This window comes from Alosa alosa, chromosome 14 (genome assembly GCF_017589495.1).
Source record: "Alosa alosa isolate M-15738 ecotype Scorff River chromosome 14, AALO_Geno_1.1, whole genome shotgun sequence".
NCBI classification, from domain to species: Eukaryota; Metazoa; Chordata; class Actinopteri; order Clupeiformes; family Clupeidae; genus Alosa; species Alosa alosa.
Window position 1 is genome coordinate 10,444,460 of NC_063202.1, and position 16,865 is coordinate 10,461,324.

Here is a 16,865-nt window from a genome sequence, read left to right on the forward strand (position 1 = left end):
CTCATTATTTTAAACCTATTAGCTCTTCCCCTAGTTGCCCACCTCCCTTTTAAATTAAAGTGCAATAAAATTGATGTTGATGACACTAAAATAAAAGCAGGAATCTGACAGACACTTTAACTTTCTACTTCGTTGACAATTTCTTTTTCAAGTAACTATAATACTCTGTATCTAGAGTGTATTGCAATAAAGAGAGATATAATAACCTTATATTATTGTTCGTGTTGCTTTATGACATTTAGCAACAGATGCAAGCACTGTGCTGTGAGCTTTGAGATTTTGGTGCTCAAATGTAGATTTTTCCTGACCAATGAGGTTTAACTTCACTGCTTAGTGGGCCGCTTCATTGAGGCTTCGAGCGTGAAGTCACAAAAACAGCTCAAACCAAGGTAAGGATCGGAACTTGGCGAACAAAGATTGTAAAATGTATCGTTATTTGCTGCTCACTGCTAGTTCTTTCTTAATGCGCATACTAATGCGAAATGTGTACCCTTAACTACAACCTGTAAATTTGCTGCGTGCAATGGTGTTGGTCATTTTGTAAGCTTACTGGCGCGGGCTAATGTTCGCGTTCGAGATGGAACGAATCAAGGTAGCAAAGCAGTTACTTTTGGCTTTTAACAGAGTTTGGGGCTTATTTTGAACGACAAGTATTATTGCTATTGTCTACCCTATATATTGCATTGTTAACTGCATGGACACTAAAGCCAACACTTTATAATACCTGCAAATGTTAGAAGAGCTAGATTGCTAGGTTAGCTTAAAATGCTGTCAGCTGTACTGCTGTCAGTGTTAGCTTGCCAGCTAGCTATGTCATGATTGCAGATAATATGTTCATATGCCACTATAGCAGATCATTTAATACTCTTACGTTGGGTAGCTGTCTGTTTGACGACTATCTGATGTTATTGTGAACTTGCTAACTCAGCCGGTGTATTTCTAGATTGTCCGCTTGAAAAGTGGCACCGCCCAATTTATTTTCTTATGGAGGCACGCAGTGAGCATTGTAGGTCCTAGCCTTTTGGGTAACTTATTGTAGCTATCTGTGCTAGATGGATAGTTCTAGCATGTTGGTTGTTGCTAACTAGCGAGTAATTAGCTAGCATTTGTTAGCTACATCCAATTGCTGTTTTTAAAAACTGTTCGTTGCTGCTAAATGGCACCTTCACGACCAATGTACACTATACCAGTGTATTCATAATATGTCGGTGCCTATGTCTATGTTGTCGAAAATGTAACGTTGTCCTCTTTAAGCACAGAAATGACTACTCCAGCATTACTTTGCTTTAGCTAAGCTTGCATTGCGTCATTGACTGCGCATCATCGTAGTTTCGGCATGACTGATTCGAACGTGTTTGTATTTCAAAACAATACAAACCTGCAAACTTTAACTTGCACACCAAATAGCATGGTAACTATTTAGCAGCTACAATATTTTGCAATCATCGATGACCGTTAGCTTTCAGAAACTAGCGGAATGAGCGTAAACAATGTGGGACTGTTGCACTTATAAGAGTGGCAAGTCAAGTTACATGCCCCATACAAATGATGACGGTAATGGAGCTTTAACGTTAACGTTAACCTTAACCTTATAACTTCAGCCGAACGTAACTTGTCTGACTTGAGCTTCAAGTTGTTTAACTTGCTCAATTTGATGTTAAATAGTCACTGTCTTGGCTAGCTAGTATATCATATCATCTAGCAATCATATGTTACATTAGCCTAATTCAGTAATTGCAATATTTTCTTACAGCCTAAACTTTTTAGTTGCATCTCAAAAGTTCTATTTATTTTGACTGATCTAAAGTCTCGAACGTTAACGTTTTTAAATACTTTATCCATAGTTCGATAGCAATTCTGACTTGTCATCATGACTTGCCATCACAGCGGTATGTGACACTACTCTGTTTTGATAGGAAACTGGAGCTGTGATTTTAAAATGGACGGAGACAAGGGTGAAGCCAAAGGTAAGCTATGGTATAGGCCTAATTGTACTGAAGGACTGATTTTATCTTTGCATTCTTTTGTGATAAAGCCAGGTACTCAAGTAATCCAATCTAAATGTAGTTATTGAATTATTAATTTGATGGCAATTATTTTTTATACCTAGCGTGGGTAATTAGATATGTATGCTGTTTAAGGACACTGAGCCCATTGAGACATATTGCCTTAACTGATCAGGTGTCACTGAAATTGTCATGAAGCTCAATTTTTCCTTGCCAAGACATGCCTGTGAAATTAAGAGTGGTGGTAAGAGTATCTACTTGTAAGCCACACACATCTTGATAACACACTTGATCTTTTAAATGTAAGCAAGGGGCTCTGAACACATTTAATATTCTTTCCTTGAGAAAGTGGTGTCTGGCAGCTCTATTTCTGGTTTGTCACATTTATTTCTAGCCCAATAGAAATGTGGTCATCAGCTATTCTGATGAATTACAGATTAATAATATTAGGTGTCCTATGTTTCTGTATTACAGGTAAAGTGGGTGATCAGGTGATGCAGAACCCTCAGGCCTTGGCAGCTCTTCAGGACAGACTGGACAGCATGCCACATGGCCCCTCCATAATGGAGACGTAAGTAATGTTTCTCTTATGGGTGAATTACAACCTTGCATGTCACATTTAGACAATAAAGCAGCTGTCTCAAGTCATTAGGTAAACTTGACATGAGGTCACAATGAATATGTAGTGCTCGGTTTTCATCTCTTTCAGTTTACCGAAGGCTGTGAAGAGAAGAGTCAACGCCTTAAAGAATCTTCAGGTGAAGAGTGCACACATAGAAGCCAAATTTTATGAAGAGGTTCACGAGTTGGAAAGAAAATATGCCGCCCTTTATCAGCCTCTATTTGACAAGGTAAGAAGGGTTTCTCAAGACTGAGTCAGTTTTGGGAACATTGTGAAAGATGCTACATGGGGATTCGCTTTTGGAAACATTGACTTATGTTGTATTTGGGACTCATGTTTAGGAACATTTTGACTAATGCTGTGTCTGGGGTATTTGTTTATCATATTTTGTCTCTGCATGAGGTGTTAGTTAAGCTGTTCCCATGACCTTAAAATGGAAAAAAAAAAAAAAAAAAAAAAAAAACCTCTCCCTTCCTTCCTCTATGTCAAGTGTCAAGGTAGTTGATCACTTGGATCTCAGACATGGAGTGTGTTCATAAACTGACACTCTGAGCGTTCCAAGCACACTCTGGCACTTTGAACCTGTTCGTAAATTTGGAGTGTTGTTGTAATTGTTTGTTTATTCTAAGTGTCGCGCATTCAGAGCACACTCTGGGCACTCCAGCAGAAGGGACAGAGTGGCAGAGTCACTCCAACTAAAAACAGTGGCAGAGCATGTTATGAGGAAATAGGACTGATCCGGACATGGAATTATAGACCATATAATCAGTAGTTAAACCAGATCGGTCACGTGTTCACCTCAATTCAATCCGCTGTTAGTGTTAATGTCAAGAGCCCTATTTACACTGCCTTATTTCCCGAAAATGTATGTACCTTTATCGCGTAACGCCTGTCCTTTTTACACACACGAGGCGGAATGGCGGGTCGACTTGGCCTGCCAATTTTACCACCAAACAGGGTAGACATAAAGGCGAAACAATTTATTCCGCCACCAGTGTAAATGCGTTAAAGGAAAATTCTGGTATTTAGCACTTTGAGTCCCTTTTCTGGTTTGTTTGGGATGAACTAGAGTGGTGAACACCGAAATTTTGATGATTGGTCCTGTCTCGACGTTTCTGACTCGTTTTGAATCGCCTTTACTGCTTCAGAGTGGCTGCCTACAGGCATGCATAAACATGTCCTTAAAACAACCCTTAACATTTGTTTTTAAAACTGTGCAACTCACCTTTAAGGCAGAATGGTGGGATTTTGATGATGCTACATATGTCCAACCCACCACAGGAGATTTAAAATCTGACTGATCAAAAGCAGCAATAGCAGAGACAGCACATTACGACAATCTTTAAATCCACAAAGCTTCCAATCATTTAACACCTGAATGCAATCGGTTGCCATATAGGCCATCCTAAAATCCAGCGATATAACAAAGCAAGAACTCCTTGAGCATCTGTCCTAGCCAGCTTTTACATTTTCACATTATAACTGCTGTTAGCCACATAACATCTAGCAGCTGGACATTAGCAAACATGGCTTAATGTCACTGTTTAACAAACAAACTAGCATGCTATGCAGCTAAACAAGCAAACACAGCTAAATGTAATGACAATGAACTCTTACCTTTATGGTTTACACGTTATCCATAGTTAGTCCACTGTTATTTCCGTCATGCATCCTTCTCCATATGAGCTAGATAGAGATAGTAGAATTTGGCCAGGCTATCACACATGTCTGACTAAATTCAACATTCTCTCCAGAAACACTTTGTTGTAGCCTATATAGCCTATGGACCTGGCCCAAAACTTGCGGTAGCAGGCTTTACCCTTACAAACTGTCATAGTATAATAGGATATGCAGTTTCTGGCATCCATAAGAAAAGCATTTGTAGATGAATGGCCAACATAACTGTATCCTACATCTGACTATCTTCGGGGAATAGCAACATTCCTCTCCTTCACTAATGTGACGCACAACTTTATTTTCATACAATAATGAATCGCCTACATGACTATTAAGCACATTGAAGAGGCTTTCTGTTCATTGTATCACATTTTATTTTCAGTTGTCAAAAATTATGGGGGTAAAATTAGTGATGGCAAAATCCCCAGTTCAAAAAGTCATGCATAGTTTGTTCCCATGTGTTCCCATGTGTTAGGCTACTCCTCACACACAATGGTGCACGTCACGCTTCATTTTGCTATTTGGTCCTGCCTCCAGGCTCCTCAATTTGCTGGCTTGTATGTATACACTCGGGTACGAAGTACAAGGCTGGCAATGTTTCGCATCGTTTTTAGACACACGATGTGGCATAAAGATGTCTGCTCTTCCCGTGAATGTTGTGCGATCTCAGTGTAAAAAACGACCGATATTGATCCATGAGAAACTGTTTGTTAATTCATAGGGAGATGAACTGCTGAGCGCTATTCCATTTTCAGAGTGCCAGGTTGCATGTACGAGTGCACCCATGGTGTTATTTTTGACTCTCTTCCAGAGAAAAGAGGTGGTGTGTGGTGCCGTAGAGCCCACAGATGAGGAGTGCGAGTGGCAGAGTGACCATGAGGAGGAGGAGCTCTCTGTGAGTTGGCCCACGCGGAGGATTTCAATTCACTTTTGCATTTCAAATCAGTGTCTCTATAAACACAGCTGTAAAGGCCTTTGCACACCAAGTCTGCATTTTTGTATGTGTTTGTTAATATGTCAAATTAAGAACTCTGTACTAGGAAACCTCATTCACACAAAAAAGGTGTGAAAAATGCACAAAAGGTAGTCTGTTCTGCAAACTATTGGACAAAAGCTTCTGAGTTGATGAGTAAAAGTGATTGACACAAGATGAGGTTGTGCTTGTTTTTAAATGTGCGACAGTTTTGGATGAAAAATACAGACTTGGTTTGCATAACCCCTAGATATAACCATACGGCAAAGTTCAGGTATCAGAAGACCTTTTTATTATTGATCACAAGTTGCATAATTGTCAACACATATTTGTGGCAGTAACCAGATATTATGGTTGTTTAAAACGGCATATTTCCATTTGGAAAATTCTGTAGTAGGTTAGATTAATATAACGTATTTGCTAGCGCAATGGCTGCTCAAAGTGCTTAGATAAAGAGTCTTTCAACAAAGAGAGAACAAAGAGAACTAATAGAGAAAGATAAGAAGGCATTCTTATGCATGTCTCTAGGAGGAAATGAAGTCAAAAGCAACAATGGAGGAGAAGAAGGAAGGCGATACTGCAGAGGAGAATCCAAAGGGAATTCCCGAATTCTGGCTCACTATATTCAGAAGTGTCGACATGCTCAGTGACATGCTACAGGTGATTGTGGACAATGAAACATGACATGTTGGACAGTGGGTTCCAAGTCTTTTAGGTCGGTTTTTCTGATTACTAACCTGAATTTCTTAACTCTGTTTCCAACAGGAGCATGATGAGCCTATATTGAAACACCTACAAGATATTAAAGTTCTCTTTTCCGAGCCTAATCAGCCAATGGTAAGGCAATGCTAAGGTATTTTTTTGTTTGTATGTAGTGGCATAATGAGATTGTAGGAAGTTGAAATTCAGATAAAAATAGTGCACTGATTTAATTGATGTTACTAGATTCAATGTACGATTGAAATGAGCTGGCCCAGTGCCTGATGAAATTTCTGTACTGGCAGTGTTTTGATGACCAAGTCTTTTTGTTCAGGCCTTTGTTTGATTTTCTGTCAATTTACTTCCTGTTTACTTACTGTCTTTTTCTTACTTTTATTCTCTTTATAACACCGGTAATGTCTCATAGGTGTTTCAAAATGGATTTTGTAAAGTGCTTTGCAAGTAAATAGTTGTTTATGAAAAGTACTATATCTCTAAACTCGCCTTTCCTTGTTTATGTTTTGTCTTTCCGTCATCAGAGCTTCACGTTGGAGTTTCACTTTGAGTCCAACAATTACTTCAACAACACTGTTCTCACTAAAAAGTACAAGATGAAGTCTGAGCCAGATGTTGAAGACCCCTTCTCCTTTGAAGGACCTGAGATAATTGATTGTGAAGGGTGAGTTTGCAGTCAGATTTTATAAAATTACCTCAACAACAACTCCAGTAAAGACTAGAGGCTTGGATGTCTGCTCCTGTTGAAGTAGAACATGCTGTTCAAAAGATTGAATAATTGTTCATCATTCAGTAGATTAAGTAATTGAAGCAGGATGCAGGATTTTCAGTTTGTTGATCCAATGGAATTATGTTTACCTTTTGGTCTTGTTTGTACCACTACAAATCTGCGCATTCCTTTCTTGCTGTGATAGCTGCGAAATCGACTGGAAGAAAGGCAAGGATGTGACGGTGAAAACCATCAAGAAGAAGCAGAAGCACAAGGGAAGAGGGACCGTGAGGACGGTCACCAAACAAGTGCCCAACGACTCCTTTTTCAACTTCTTCAACCCCATCAAAGGTAGCCCACCACACTCAAGAGCACAGCCCTTGACAGTGCCAGTCGCGATGCAAGTGTTTTTTGAGAGTTACCAGCCTCTATTCACTCTGTGAATGAGTTTGGGTTTTTCCAGGCTAGTGTGTTCCTACTCTAGAACACAAACCTGCATAGTGCATATCCTGGATGACCGGTGGGAATGACAAATGCATTGCTCTGCCGTTCACTTAAGCAGTAAGCCCCGAGAGGCCGTAGGTTACGCTTATTTTAGAACAGCTAAGGGGCGTTGTTAGGCTTATTGAGTGGCTTATTGCTTTTCTAAAACGGTTATTATATACTGTATATCTGGGAAGATTTTATAAAATAAAGGCACAGCAACAAGTAACGATTTATTCATAGATAATCATTCTTCCACCAAGAAATATATTTCTTTTATCTGATTGCCAAGCAACGTAGAGACACAGCTACTTTAACTTTTGTATCAAGTTATGGTAGCGAATTAATATGAAATGCGGTCAAGGTGTATGTTTATGCTGGATTTTACAACAACATCAAACACGATTCAGCCAATCACAATCAAGGACTGGAACTATCAGTTTTAGAAATGACCATATACCATCAAAATGAATTTCAAAATGTTATTAAAGCCTAGTTGCCTGATAAAAGCATACCTCAAAAAGTGGTGCAGTGTTGCTTTAAGCTTGTCCTCTTAGCAGTTGATCAGTAGCACCAGTAGATGGCAGCAGTAGCATGGTATTGCCAGAGCTGTACATAGGCTCTCCTCAGAGAGAACTCCTCAGGAAGCTTGTGGTGTTTTGAAAGTTATATTTGTCTTTATATTGTCAAAGAGAACATGTTTGTGGATTTTCCCATTCAGAAACATATATTAGTTGGTAGCCTTAGCATTTTTTTGTTTTAAAGGAATTATCCGGAGTAAAATGCACTTTAGATCGATTTACGGATTATTGGGAGTACATACGTTGAGTTGACATCCAAATCATGTCATTCGGATGTGTTTTGAGAAAGTTCGATGTTACCGTTTTTAGTCAAAGCTTCGTTAAGCGTGGAAGTGAGAAGGGCATATTATTTCACCGCTACAAAACGCTATTTTTATACCTCTTCTACAGTTCCAAACAACATTGCACTTACGTGGTAGTGAGTAGAGGGTCCCTAAAGCCAAACCGGCATCCCCGAGGTCTTTATGTGGTCGGATAGAGAGTCCAGAATGAATTTCATCAAGCCAGTACCTTTCGAAATGTTGCCATCTTTGCTGCCATCTTAAGGGGAAAGTCCGTAGGAGTCGATTGCCAAGTGTGCTTGGAAATTCACAATTTCGTTTTAAAAAAAAAACATAGTCCAGTCCATACAACTTAATTTCAATTTCAAAAAGAAATACTGGACTATTTTTTTTTTTTTTAAACGGGCGGCGAAATTGTGAATTTCCAGAACTTTCGAACTTTCTCAAAACACATCCGAATTACATGATTTGGATGTCAACTCAACGTATGTACTCTCAATCATCCGTAAATCGATCTAAAGTGCATTTTACTCCGGATAATTCCTTTAACCTAAATTCTTTTTTTCCCTCTCTTTTTACAGTTTCGTCAGATGGAGAGTTGGTAAGTCAGTTAAAGTTAATCATGTCTCTAATCGTTTGCCAATTCTGCTGTGGTGGAGCAGTTGTGATTCATTAATTCGTGGCTGCAGCAGATGGTGTGTTGATGTAATATGTGTGTCTTTGCAGGATGAGGACTCGGAGTTCACTCTTGCGACAGATTTTGAGATTGGCCACTTCTTCCGGGAGCGGATAGTTCCCCGAGCTGTGCTTTATTTCACAGGGGAGGCACTGGAGGACGATGAGAGTGTAGGGTCATTTCAAATACTCAATATCTCGTTTTTTTGTGCCATCTCTAAAACCCTTTATGTTTTCACTGATCTAACGTGTTTGTTTTTGCGTTGACCTTCAGTTTGAGGAAGAGGAACTGGATGAAGGGGAGGAAGAGGTAAGAGATAAGAATGAAAGGGCTTTAAGTCATTTGGACAAATGGTTGTTTGATACCATCTGTTTTGTTGGTGTGGTGAGGTGACGTTTCTCTCTATGTGAATAGGATCAGGATGACGATGCTGATGAAGACGATGATGAGGAGGGAGAGAGCGATACCAAGGTCAGTTCAATACTGCACGCATAATAATGATGCGTAGGAAAAATGGCCAGTGGGGCATTGTGGGTACAGGATTTGAACTTAAGTGGAGAGGCCAAATGTGGAGTATCTGATGGTCATTTATCATCTGTTAGGCACAAAGTATACATTTAAATTGTCCAGACCACACGTCTCAGACAAAACAACCTTTGCATTTCTGTCCTGTTCATTAAATTTAGCCCATACAAACGTTAAAATATCCTTTGTTTGAATGGCTGACTCCCCAGGTTATATGAACTCAACTGAGTTGTGTAGTTTGAATGGCTGACACCCCAGTTTCTGTGAACTCTGAGTTGTGTAGTTTGATGTGTGTGTGTGTGTGTGTGTGTGTGTGTGTGTGTGTACTGACGGGTCCCTGTGTGTTCCCTTCTTCCCCCTTCCCCTGTTACAGGCATAACTCATTCTCACCTCATGCATTTCTAGGTAAGGGGGAAATGACATGGGCGCACTCCAGCCTCCTTCCTGTCCCTAGGTCCACCCTAGTCCATTCACTCTGTCTGTCTTTCTTTGGACTTACAGTTCTCTCTCTCTCTCTCTCTCCCCCCTCTGTAGACCTTGGTAGATCCACCCCTATTGCCATTCTAACTAGTATTTGTGTCTTCTGAACTTGCTCCCTAGTTTCTTACTAGCAAATTAACAACTGAACAACTGAAAGGGCTCCTTAGTGTTGCTTTGTCACCTTCACCCCTGAAGCCATACAGTAGTCATTCATTTAGGACCATTACCTAACTAGTAGATATTAGAAGATTATATTTCAACTTCTATAGAATGTCTTCAGTTACTGATGGCAGTTCTCCTCAGAGGAGAGCATAAGGGGGCAAGATCTAGGATGCCCTGTGTTTTGGTGGTGGCACCCCTCCTAGGTGTGATGCTCTAGATTCTGTGTGTGTGTTTACTCCACTGCACTGGCCTCTGTCTCATCGGGGCATTTTCTGTATTTCTTTGTATTGCTGCTTTCTTGTCTACACACCATATCTAACCTGTGTGCATACTACAGCTCTCGTGTCACAACAAAACAAACCAAAACAAAGACCCCAAGTAGCCCTGCGGTCTTTAACTTTTCTCTTTGTCTCTCTCCTCTCCCTTCCGACTCTTCCGTCTGTGTGTCATTTCCTCCCACCTGTTGTCTTCTTACACTCGTCTCCCTCCCTCCCTCTCTCCCCCCCCCTCTCTCTCTGTCCATGTGTGTTGTCCTTCATCTGGTCTCTATGTGTTGTTCGTCCCCCTATCTCTGTTGCTCAGGGTGGGGACCCCCAGCCTGCCGAGTGCAAGCAGCAGTAACGTGAGGAGCGGCGCGGACGTCTCCACCTTCCAGGCCCAAATCCACATGAATTAACATAAGCTGGACTGGGCTCTGTAGACCACGTATAGCCACCACCACTCTGCAGAGTGCCTGCCTGGTCTGCAGTCCCAATGCAATACACAACACAAATGTGGACAAGAGATATAAACAAAAGTTGAATTTTTTTTTTTTTTTATTATGCATGACTTGTCTATGCGCCCCTAAACTCAGAAAATAAGAAAAAAAAAAAAAAAAAAAAAAAAAGTCAGATAGTGTTAATGAAATTGTAAATATAATTGCTAATGGGGAAAGGGGAGGGGATAGGGTCAGGCCATTGTGTTCTGTAAATGAGGGTTGAAATGAGAGCTAGGAGCAAACGTCTGGTCACATTTTGCAAGTGTCACGTTGAGTTGTTTTTTCTTCATTTGTTTTTGTCTTTGTTTTTTAGTTTGTTTGTTTTTTATATCTTGATGTCTTCTTTTTTTTCCTCCTAAATCTGACGCCACATTCCAGATTGCCCTTTTAAAAAAAGTATGCTCCAACACAGCCCAGTCAAGTGAGCAGTTCCGTGTTGACTTGATATCATAGGTTACTCAGGGTTTTATATGCCAAGAAACAGAGGGTGAGCACCCAATGTGAAACTGTGGACATGACACCCACTTAAATGTTTTTTTTTCTTTTTTTTTTCTCCCCTGTTCAGAAATATTTGAAACTCTAGTTTCACTTGTAAGGTTATTTATATGAATGTTCCTTGTTTTTTTTTTTTTTTAATGGTTTGGACCTATTCTACATAATTCAGTCTCATGAAGCTTGGTGGAGCCCAGAGAGAGAGTGTATACTTTGTGTACCATACCCTGTGGACACATAGCCCTTATAGAACTTTAACAACAGTGCTCTTGTTCGACAACCCAAGCGCTTACTAAAGAATTAAACATGTATATTGCCAAATGGAGTCAAGTGGTGTCTCTGTTTTACCCTAACCTATGGTATGGTATGGTATGCCTTTGTCCTATTCTGTGACCTCACCTGTTCCCCCTGAAGTGTTTCCAGAATTTTTTTTTTTATGTCTTGAGGTGAAGTCTCTTTGTGGCTGTTTGTAAATCACGGTCCTCTCTACCTCAAAGTTTGACCTCTCTTCAAAACTCTCATCCTCAACTATGCGATGAATACTAGAGGCTCACTCCATAGACATTGTTTAACATTATGTGTTGAAAAAGCCTCTGGTGGCTTTGCTGCAGGAACAGCTGTTAGTTGCAATAAAAGTAGATCTAGTCACTGTCCAGCTCTCTCTTTGTGCTGTAAGGAAGATTGTATTTTGTGCCTTTGAATAGAAACACTTCATGACTCATCCTGCGGAGTATCACTCCATTTTGTTGGAATTGTATGCTGTAGGATATTGCTCTACAGATTTGATTACACGTGGGCTAGTTGACAAGTAATAAAAGTATTCAGTGTTTCTTAATCACAATATATTGTATGGCACATTCAAGCAATATGACACTGACATTGTCTTATTTGTGAGCTGGTGAGATACAACTACTTGTGTATTTCTCTGCAAGTGTTCAAAAAACAACCCCATTTCCCAAAAAGGTTGGGACGCTGTGTAAAATGTACAGAAAAATAGTTTACAAATTATAAATATTATTAATAGAGAATAGTTCAAAGACAGCTTATTGTTGCTGAAATATAAATGTTACTGTTTTTTTGTGAATAATATACGTTCATCATTTTGAGTTTGATGCCAGCACGTCTAAAAGAAGTTGGATCGGTCATGTTTGCCACTGAGTTGCTTCACCTCGCAACAGCAGTCTGTAAATGTTTGGAGGAGGAAACCAGTTGTAGGAGTTTTGAGAATATAATGTGAATTCTTGCCTGGTTAAAATACCAGCTGCTCACCAGTCTGGGATTTTTTTTATTTTATTTTGTTCATTCCATGATGCACCCAGTGGGACAGATATGAACTACAGGCTGGCCATTTTATCACTTGGACTCCTTCTAGATAGATGGATAGATAGATACTTTTATGTATAACTACTTATATGTATATTTAGATAATTATATGGAGCAATACTGTTGTAATATGTACAGTTTTCCTGAAATTTTGAATATGTTTACTGAAAAAGATGTCTGGATGGAAGCATGTTATTCAAAACCTGTGTATACTGTATCAGTCAGCACTAATTGTGCTTTTCCAGATGTGCAAGCTACCCATGCCAAAGGCACTAATGCACCCCCATACCATCATGCTGGCTTTTGAACTGTGCACTTATAAGTTGGATGGTCCCTCTCAAGGATGTAAAGTCCCATGATTTCCAAACAGGATTACACGTTTTGATTGGTGTAACCACAGGGCCGTTTCTACTTAATTTTTAGTCCATCTTCAATGAGGTTTGGCCCAGATTTCTGGATTATATCTAAATATGGTTCCTTTGCATAGTGTTTTAACCAGCGTTTGTGGATGAAGCTTCAAACTGTTCATAGATAGTGGTATTAGAAGATTTCCTGTGCCCATACAATATTATCCAATATTGGATAGTATATCCAATATTATTTTTCAGCATGTCCCTTGTTTACAAAGATTTCTTTGGATGATTTTGGGGGATTTGTGCTTTTAATAAGACAGAACATTCTTTGAGATATGTTGCTGGCATTAAATTCCAAATGAGCGTATATTTTTCATGAAAAAGTCAAATTGGTCAGCGGGGTTGACTAAAACGGGGTTGCAGAATGCCATTAAACCCTTTAAGGGCCCAAGTGTGCGGCCATCCCTTCTGTCCGTAGGCAGAGGCCCTTCTCCCTGCCCATCTGAGACCGGAGGAAGAATTTAACAGCTGATGATCAGCCTCTGCAGTGATGATACCTAATGCGGGCGAAATCTCCCACACACGCAGGCTCCATTATTCACAGTGATGACTATTGGCACTATTTTTATGATGTAGTTTGATGTGTTGAGTTGTGACTTGGCATATCACGAACAACGGGTCCTAATCTGTTGCTATGCTATTGTGTTGTCTTTGGAAGTCACACGCGCACGACCAATCGCTGGTGTGAAATAGCATTTGCAAGGCCTTCTATTGCGAGATCAAGCTATTGTTTACTCCAGTTCTCAATTACACCACTCTCTTGAACAAGCATAATATAACTTACTGGCATGTATGTAAATTCTGTAAGCAGTTATCCATGACCCCATTTTTTTTTTTTTTTTTTTACTGTCACCCCATTGGCCTTGTCCTCACGGGGCCATGCCCCCAGCCCTCTCTATGTGCCACCTGCTTTTGTTCCCACGGTTCGCTGGGCCCGACTCGAATAGTGGAGGCTTATCTGAACAATGCCATAAATACCTGGCATGGCCCATCACAAGGGCATTTACTGGGATGCCATGCGTGTGGGTGGCGTGGCGTGCACTTGAAAACTGAGAGCCCATGACTGGGGGGCCCCCATGAAAACGAGACCCTCTCTGTGGGCTATGTTTAGGTGCATAACAATGGTGGCTCCCAGAGGGTATGTTCTTGTTAAAGGAAGCCTGTTGCAATGCAGCAGGGCACCATGGCCAGATTAGAGGGGCCATCTTATTGACACCCAGGGCTTGCCAAGATTACACATTTGTTTGTTACCATAAACATTTGTGAGGGGTCTGTCGGATCTTTAAGTATCTAAGTAAGCTTGACCCCGACCTTTATTCCTTGACGCATTTGGAAGGGGGTGATTAACATTATTAAGAACTGACTGATTTGACTACACGGTTATAGATGAAGTGTCTCATCTTATCACTTAAAATACACTCCTTCGTGACTCCTTTACTGATGGTTTGATTAAATTCTTTTAAACTTATTTTATTTGTCATGAGTAAACTGTTGCGTACAGATGTTTATGGCTAGTTGTGAAAGACGTGCTTCACACCCTTGTTTAATCTGTGAGTTGAGGTGAACAGTAATGTGAACTCTTAGATTTATTATACACATGACAACAGTCCTACACAGAACTCATCAGTGTTCATTAATAAACTCTACATTCCTCCACATAACCATGACCATCCATGTAGAGAAGTGAGACAGAATATGGATGATCAGACAAAATAAAGGTTTTACATTTGTTTCGTATATAGCCTATAATACTTTCAGTTTTGCTTTTTTGAGAAGGATATTGCCATGTTGGGATCTCACCGTAAGATTGTCACACATTGTTTGATGACCTTGGTGACCAAATTGCTCCACTCCTTATTTGCAAACAGCCTTACCCACTGACTCACATCCAGGTACATACACCAGGCACCCTAATTTTGCACAATGAGTGGGTCTGGTACAACGAGGTCCAGGCCAGGTCCTCTATTTCTCCCCTTGCCTCTATTTGTTGCTTGCTGCCAGTGCTGTGGCAGTGAAGAGCTCTAACATTTCCAAGTGCTGTTCCTCTGATAAGGTTCATGTCACCGAGTCTCAGCACCAAAACACAGACACACACACACTCACTCACAAACACACACACACATGAAAAGTGAGTGTTGAGAATGGGTTGTAGTGAGGGTTGGAATCAGGAGCAAACGGCTCCACAGGGCACTGTGGCTACCTCAGGAAAGATGTCTTGTTTACAAAATGTAGAAAGATGTCTTGTTTGCAAAATGTAGAAAGATCAAACTATCAGCAGTATCTGAAATAATCCAATATTAATAGACCTTAAATTAAATCACGGAACATTTTCATTGAACACAGATCATTTCGAGTTAATTTGCACTCAAAAACGAAAGTATTGAAAACAGCACAACTTCTCTCTGTGTAGGACAACACATTTGTTTTAAGAGTGTGGTAGCAGACTGGGAACACTGTCATTTGCAGTAAATAGCATCTTGAACACTTGAAGGTGTGCAGCCAGGCAATATTGTACCATGTTTAAAAGGACAGATCTTATAAAAATATAATTCAATAAGGATTTCACTAAATTCTTTCAGAAGTATACTTTTTGGGCATGCCATTTTTAGGCTAAATAAATAGTAATATTCTTGCTTATATTGTATAATAAATGTAAGTACTAAGTTACCACAGACCAATCACTTGCCATTAAACAGCCTATTCTTACACTTTTATGCTTCTTGGTTTCACTGCTCAGAAACCCAACCTACTCGTACATTCCATCCTGCGTGACGTCAGCTGGGAAGGGTGCGAGTCACTTGCTATAAAAAGTTACTGCTGCGACTTCCATTCATAGCCAACACTTGGACTACACGCGGCAAACAGGCGAGCAGTCTGGAGGCACGCGCTCTGCTTTTCTGACACATTAAAAAGGCGACATAACTGATTTAAAACAATGAAAATGTCTGCTGCAGAGACTACCAGTTCGATGGTTTTGAAAGAGGGAGAGTTGGAGAAAAGAAGTGACAATCTGCTTCAGTTTTGGAAAAGAAAGACGTGCGTCTTAACGCCAGACAGTCTGAGCATATACCCTGACGCTCAGAAGAAATCCAAAGGCAAAGAGTTGAAACTTCAGGCGATTAAGAAAGTTGACTGTGTGGAGAGGACAGGGAAGTTCGTCTACTTTACCATCGTCACCACTGACAACAAAGAGATAGACTTCAGATGCATGGACGAGGATGGATGTTGGAATGCTGTGATCACCATGGCTCTTATCGACTTCCAAAACCGAAAAGCCATTCAGGACTTCAAGTCACGACAAGAATCAGATAATGCATCTCCAGGGCATCAAGACAGACACATGGCGAGAGCTCCATAAGCAACCACTAAACGACAGTTCACAGTTTTTCAGTGGTGAGTTTATTTACATTAATCTGATCCCCAGTTCACTCCGCATATTGCGCTGTTCTTCTGTGTCCTGATAAGGAGACGAACAAACTTTCAATTTCAATTTAATTTCAAGTTAAAATGAGAAATGTTATTGAAACAAGTTTGCAAAGTTAGTAACTGACAAATTTCCATGTGTCCAGTACAGACCATGAAGACAGTCGTTGGACCAAAGGAAGGACTTTCTGAGGGAAGATGAAGGACTATTGAAGGACTGAGGGACAGAAGCTGTTGTTTGAGACTCGAAAGAGAACTTACTACAGTCCGCTGGCATGAAACATAGCCTGAAGACTATTGTATGGACTGAGGAAAGAAGGAGCTGAGTTCCATACACGTTTACAAATGCAAGACATATTTAATGAAAGAATGCTTTTGTGCACATATGTATGTATTTATTCATTCATGAAAACACATGAACATGTCAAACATTACATTTTAATGTTTTAATTTATTTCGTATTTCAAAATATTTATTTAAATAAATGACTTTTCTATAAAACCAAGCATGACTTACTGATTTGTTTTGTAAAGTGCAGTCTTTAACCAAGTACTCATTTTGGGAGGTT

General features: G+C 40.1%; 2 protein-coding genes across 6 annotated transcripts; both read left to right on the forward strand.

Annotated features, from left to right (window-relative positions):
- Window positions 1–302: 302 nt before the first annotated feature.
- On the forward strand, window positions 303–11,791 carry nap1l4b (nucleosome assembly protein 1-like 4b). 4 transcript variants are annotated; one of them, XM_048262285.1, is made up of 15 exons: window positions 1,306–1,554; window positions 1,917–1,967; window positions 2,481–2,577; window positions 2,716–2,857; window positions 5,117–5,200; window positions 5,807–5,938; window positions 6,044–6,115; window positions 6,517–6,656; window positions 6,907–7,052; window positions 8,628–8,647; window positions 8,773–8,892; window positions 8,996–9,031; window positions 9,137–9,193; window positions 9,621–9,652; window positions 10,472–11,791. In XM_048262285.1, the coding sequence occupies exons 1-14, from the start codon at window positions 1,491–1,493 to the stop codon at window positions 9,624–9,626; spliced, it is 1,167 nt and encodes a 388-aa protein (XP_048118242.1). In that variant the 5' UTR covers window positions 1,306–1,490; the 3' UTR covers window positions 9,627–9,652; window positions 10,472–11,791. The 4 variants fall into 4 exon arrangements, with proteins under 4 accessions (XP_048118243.1, XP_048118244.1, XP_048118241.1 ...); XM_048262286.1 differs by lacking the exons at window positions 1,306–1,554; window positions 9,621–9,652 and adding an exon at window positions 303–389; XM_048262287.1 differs by lacking the exons at window positions 1,306–1,554; window positions 9,621–9,652 and adding an exon at window positions 455–592.
- Window positions 11,792–15,722: 3,931 nt separating this feature from the next.
- On the forward strand, window positions 15,723–16,798 carry phlda2 (pleckstrin homology-like domain, family A, member 2). 2 transcript variants are annotated; one of them, XM_048262313.1, is made up of 2 exons: window positions 15,723–16,267; window positions 16,444–16,798. In XM_048262313.1, exon 1 carries the CDS (start codon window positions 15,810–15,812, stop codon window positions 16,230–16,232), a length of 423 nt encoding a protein of 140 aa, XP_048118270.1. In that variant the 5' UTR covers window positions 15,723–15,809; the 3' UTR covers window positions 16,233–16,267; window positions 16,444–16,798. The 2 variants fall into 2 exon arrangements, with proteins under 2 accessions (XP_048118270.1, XP_048118271.1); XM_048262314.1 differs by having other exon boundaries at window positions 16,449–16,798.
- Window positions 16,799–16,865: the final 67 nt, after the last annotated feature.

Coding starts and splice junctions, on each gene's coding strand:
- nap1l4b (XM_048262284.1), top strand. CDS start 1,491: ATGTGGGACTGTTGCACTTATAAGAGTGGCAAGTCAAGTTACATGCCC. Junction 1,968..2,480: donor AGACAAGGGTGAAGCCAAAG/GTAAGCTATGGT, acceptor TCTGTATTACAG/GTAAAGTGGGTGATCAGGTG. Junction 8,648..8,772: donor TTTCGTCAGATGGAGAGTTG/GTAAGTCAGTTA, acceptor GTGTCTTTGCAG/GATGAGGACTCGGAGTTCAC.
- phlda2 (XM_048262313.1), top strand. CDS start 15,810: ATGAAAATGTCTGCTGCAGAGACTACCAGTTCGATGGTTTTGAAAGAG.